This window comes from Ochotona curzoniae, unplaced genomic scaffold (assembly GCF_017591425.1).
Source record: "Ochotona curzoniae isolate NIBS_2020 unplaced genomic scaffold, NIBS_Ocur_1.0 contig_1, whole genome shotgun sequence".
Lineage (NCBI taxonomy): Eukaryota > Metazoa > Chordata > Mammalia > Lagomorpha > Ochotonidae > Ochotona > Ochotona curzoniae.
The window spans coordinates 6604746-6610157 of record NW_024464918.1 but is presented as its reverse complement, the minus strand read 5'-3'; the positions used below and the strand labels follow the sequence as shown (position 1 = coordinate 6610157).

General features: G+C 53.6%; 1 protein-coding gene across 1 annotated transcript; it reads left to right on the top strand.

The window, feature by feature from the left end:
- The first annotated feature begins 3874 nt into the window (after positions 1–3874).
- On the top strand, positions 3875–5049 carry FBLL1 (fibrillarin like 1). The gene has a single exon (XM_040975639.1). It carries the CDS (start codon positions 3875–3877, stop codon positions 4919–4921), a length of 1047 nt encoding a protein of 348 aa, XP_040831573.1. The 3' UTR covers positions 4922–5049.
- The last annotated feature ends 363 nt before the right edge of the window (positions 5050–5412 follow it).

Here is a 5412-nt window from a genome sequence, read left to right as displayed (position 1 = left end):
ACCGACAGTCACTCTGATTAATACCAAGAGGGACCATAGAAGAACAAAAACAGGGCAGCTCCACCTTTCTGACAATGATGATGCTCTCCTTTCAGAACAATCCACAAACATCCCTCCTTGTTAAAGTATCCCTGCCCCTCTTTCCTGGCGCTTTGTATCACTGATTTTTTGATACCCAAAAGGTTCACAAGTTGAAATGTGTAGCCAGTATTTAAACATAGTGAGTTAAACTGTTGCCTTTGATGCCTGTTTCCCCGCACTGAGTCCTGGATGCTCCACTTCCAATCCAGCTCCCTGCCAATTCACCTGGGAAGGCAGTGGCACTTAGCTCAAGTGCTTGGGCCCTTGCACCTCCCAAGAGAGAACCAGATGGAGTCACAGCCTCCTGCTATAAAGCCAGGCCTAGGCTTCTCTGTGGGTGGCCATTTGCGGAGTGACCCAGTGGATGGAAGATCCCTTTCCCTCCTCTCTCCCTGTCACTCTGCCGCTCAAATAAATAAGCATTTATTCAAACACAACCTCTACTTCTTTGCTCTTGGACCACGGAGCAAAGCTTGTGCTACTGATGCTCAGCTTTGCTTTTGCTGCTGGTTTCTCAACACTGAACAGAAAAGGAACCTCACTCTGTATCTCTTCCACAGGAGAGCTAGTCACCTTGGCACCAAAAAATGAGGCATCGGACACCTACAATGACACTCAGACAAAAAACAAAAAACAAAAAGCTAGGAGAAGACATAGCAAGAAAGCAGCTCTCTACAAGGAAGGAACTTTTCCAGAAACTAGCCCTTGGACTCCCAGCCTCCAGAGCTATAACGACATTCCTGTTGTTTAATCCCTTCTGGGTGATAGCCTGCTCTGGCCTCCTGAGCAGAGCAACACAGTGAGGGCGGGCTGTGTGGTGCTGAATGTAGTTTATGCTCTGCTCTAGCCAGTTATTAAGTCATGAACTTGGATATGCTCGTTCACTTCTTCCACCTAGTTAGGGAGGACAAAAAGGAGTGCAGCCATGTGCATGTATATAGAACTGCATAGATGTATGTAGCCATTCCGCAGTATGCATATGGGATAGAAACTTCCAGTCCATCCTATTTACAAGCAACCTAGGAAATACTCCTGTACGGTTGAGATGACTTTTAATATCTCATCCCAATAGTTACTGCATTGCTTTTAAAAAATGCAAATACAAACTCTCGACATGTTCAATATAGATTCGGTCTACACATATTTTTAATTGGGCCTGGCACAGTAGCCTAGTAGCTAAAATCTTCATCTTGCATGACCCACGTTTGTATCCTGGCTGCTCCACTTGCCATCTAGCTCCCTGCCTGTGGCTTGGAAAAGCAATGGAGAACGGCCCATGGCTTTGGGTTCCTGCACCTGTGTGGGAGCCCCAGAGGAAACTCCTGGCTCCTGGCTTCAGATCGGCACAGCTCCGGCTGTTGCAGCCACTTAGGGAGTGAACCAGTGGATGGATGATCTTCTCTGTCTCTCCTTCTCTCTGTAAATCTGACGTTTTAACAAAATTAAGTAAGTATCTAAAAGAAGAAAAACAAATCGAACCTGTAAATCAAATACATTTTTATATTTATTTATATTTGTTAGACAGCTGAACTGATCTGAAGTGACTAGTTCCAGTTCATGATAATGAGTACAAATGAGTGTATCAAGGTCATGTCCAAAATATTGGAAAAGGGTGTGAGTCCCCCATGCACTCTCTTCCCCCAAAGACAACAATGGAAGCCTGCTTGTTCTCAAGCCACGAGATGTTGGCATCTGAATTTACTGTAGAGGCTGGGGAAACGCATTTGGCACAGGGGTTATGATGCTGCCTCAAGGGCCGGGCATGATGGTTCAATTGGCTAGTCCTTCCCCCTTCGAGTGCCAGGATCCCATATGGGCTCTGGTTCATGTCTCAGATTCTTCACTTTCCATCCAGCTCTCTGCTTGTGCCCTGGAAAAGCAGGTCCCTGTACCTGCAAGGGAGACTTAGAAGAAGCTCCTGGCCCCTAGTTTTGGAACCACTTAACTCGGGCTATTGCGTTGAACTAGCAGATGGAAAATCTTTTTCTCCTTCTCCCCAAAAACGATGTCACAGAAACACACATAACAGAATTCACCAAATACCGGAACACCTCATGGTTCAGCTCAGTCAACACATTAAGCACCACAGGGTTTGGTTTTTAGGGAAACCCAAACCAAAACACCAAGCACAGGTCAGGTTGGAGAACAAATCTCCATCTGTAATTTGTGGAAATCGCAGAAGAATATTTTATGCAAACTACTCACCTTGGAAACATACATTTCCTTCTCTGACTTGTCCACAGTCCCTATTGAGGAACCCTAGTCCTGGGAAATAACAGATGCGGCGTGGCAGCCCGTGACTGTAGACAGAACAGTGCTCCTGGGTAGAACAAGAAGCTGTACTATGCGCACATGTGGAAGGTTCAGCAGCCCCATACCGGGATCCTGGGATGTGTTTTTGTCTCTCTGGCCCAGGCACTTGGTTCCACCAACAGTGGCTGATCCTGCCCACCCCTGCTATTCCTGTTGTCTGTGTGCCACAAAGGGTGTCACTGTCCCGGGTGCTGACTAAATGTGTTGTCGCTGTCCGTGGTGCTAACCTTCTCTTTCACTTCTCATGAAGCTACAGATTGGAGGATTTTGAAGCACAGTAAGATCAAGGTGAAATTTTGTTTCCTTCCGATACCTGTGAATAGAACTTGGGGTCCTGGGCTGTGTAACAGCATTCACACTGAAGAATGAACACTAGCACAGTTGGTGGAGCCCAGTACAGCCAAAGGTGCAGCCTGCAGGGGTACTAACCACAGCCAGGGAGCAGTTAACGCTGTCCATACCTGGCTTGACCTGTCCTGCCTCTGATCTCCCATAGCTAGCATATCATCAAGTCCTGTGAGTTCCAGCTTCTGTGTCCCTTGAGTCAGCTACTCCTCTCATCTCAACCATATCAAGCCCAGGATGGAACAACCATCTCCACCCTCATTCTCATCACTGCCATTTCTTGCACAGGCCATTTCTTTAAGATTAAAAAAAAAAGATTCTATAATTAGGTCAAAATAGAGGGGCCTCGAGTAGGTGACTGACCAGAAGATCTGTTCCGATTTGCATGGCAATTTGCACTCCAAACTTGTCTATGAGCCAGCACCACTGTTAAATGGCACAATCTCTTAACACACCCCCAACGAGTGTGTTTGTATGTAAACTATCTCTCAATTAAAAAAAAAAAAGGTTGAGCAAAACACAGGTACAGTAATAAAAATAATGAAAGCTTCTAGGGCGCTTATCACGTAAATGGGGCTAGGATGCGGGTACCCGCAGGCCTTCGGAATACACCTGTTGAGGAGGTCTCCAGCCGCGGAAGGAGGAACAGACTCAGAGCCAGCTGGCCCACATTCGCTCCAGATGGTCCAAGATACTCGGAAAAGCTTTCTGAAACTACACATCCATCGAGCTGGCACGGCCCAGACTGAACCCACGCTCAGTCTCCAGCTCCTGCCGCTGATATGCCGGGATCCCCGAGAAGGCGGAAGATGGGGGAGAAGGGACCGGACTCCACAGGTGCAGGCTGCGTCTGCGCGCAGGCTGAGAAGGGGGGCTTCCGGGGCTGCAGGGTCGCCCAGGCGGGTGTGATGCAATCACGCCAGTCTCTGCGTCCAAGGGCGGCTGCAGGGACACGGGGACTGCGGTAGAGCTTGTGCGGCCCGCCGCCCACTCCGCCCCCGCCGCCAACCGCTGCCACCAGCCTTCCTCTCGCGTTAAGACGACCACCGAAGCCAGGGGAGACCTCCTGACAGCCTCTCTGAGCTATTGGTAGCCCCCCCCCCCGCCCCAACCACCTGTGCGCCCAAGGCGCGCGATGAAGTCGGCAGCGAGCTCGCGCGGGGGTGGCCGCGGAGGCTGGAGCGGAGGCTGGGGCGCAGGGCGCGGCGGCGGGAGCAAGGGCGGCGGCGGGAGCAAGGGCGGTGGCGGCGGTGGAGGCGGCGGAGGCGGAGGTGGCAGCAGCGGCTCCGGGGGCAAGGGAGGCTTCGGCACGCGAACACGCGGCTTTGGCGGCGGCGGAGGCCGGGGCCGGGGCCGCGGTGGCGGCGACTGCAGGGACCGCAGTGGCGGTGGCGGTGGCGGAGGCGGCGGCGGGCAGCGTCGCACTGTGGCCAAGAACAAGAACCGCCGCAAGAAGGGCGCACACACCGTGTCGGTGGAGCCGCATCGGCACGAGGGCGTGTTCATCTACCGCGGGGCGGAGGACGCGCTGGTCACGCTCAACATGGTGCCCGGGCTCTCGGTGTACGGAGAGAGGCGCGTCACGGTGACCGAGGGCGGCGTGAAGCAGGAGTACCGCACCTGGAATCCCTTCCGCTCCAAGCTGGCCGCCGCCATCCTGGGCGGCGTGGATCAGATCCACATCAAGCCCAAGTCCAAAGTGCTGTACCTGGGCGCCGCCTCGGGCACCACGGTGTCCCATGTCTCTGATATCATCGGCCCGGACGGCCTGGTCTACGCCGTCGAGTTTTCCCACCGCGCCGGCCGCGATCTTGTCAACGTGGCCAAGAAGCGCACCAACATCATCCCGGTCCTCGAGGACGCCAGGCACCCGCTCAAGTACCGCATGCTCATCGGGATGGTGGACGTGATCTTCGCCGACGTGGCGCAGCCAGACCAGTCGCGCATCGTGGCCCTCAACGCGCACACCTTCCTGCGCAACGGGGGCCACTTCCTCATTTCCATCAAGGCCAACTGCATCGACTCCACCGCGTCCGCCGAGGCTGTGTTCGCATCGGAGGTGAGAAAGTTGCAGCAGGAGAACCTGAAGCCGCAAGAACAGCTGACATTGGAGCCCTACGAGCGGGATCACGCGGTGGTCATCGGGGTCTACCGGCCCCTTCCCAAGAGCAGCAGCAAGTAGTATCCGCAGCAGTGCTTGCCGGCTGCCATCGCCCCCCAGGGCTGTGGCTCTTCAGCTTTCTGCTGTGTATGTGTCTCCGTTGTGTGTCTTGTTTTGTTGTTGTTTTCTATTAAACGGCATCAACAAACCGTGCCCAGGTGTATCAGTGAGGCCTGGCCGCATGTGGCTGCAGTGATGAGCAGCCTGAAAGAGGGGAGCCCACACAGGGCTTTGCCAGTCCTGCCCTCTGGACTCTGCCGGGCCCGTCCTCACAACTTCCTCCCGGGTAACAGGGCCAGGAAGGAGCTTTTACAGTTCCCCTTAGAGCTCACGAAGGGGGCTCTGTCAACACTGGCTGGGAGGAATAGGCTCACAGAGACTAACCGAAGCCAGGCTTTACCACAGCACAGCCCCTTGGCACTGACTCATGCGCCAACACAGCTGGCCCCCTGCCATGTCTCCATCTCCTGTGAAGCAGCACGGTTTCTGCAGGTACACCAAGTGCCCCAGTG

Coding starts and splice junctions, on each gene's coding strand:
- FBLL1 (XM_040975639.1), top strand. CDS start 3,875: ATGAAGTCGGCAGCGAGCTCGCGCGGGGGTGGCCGCGGAGGCTGGAGC.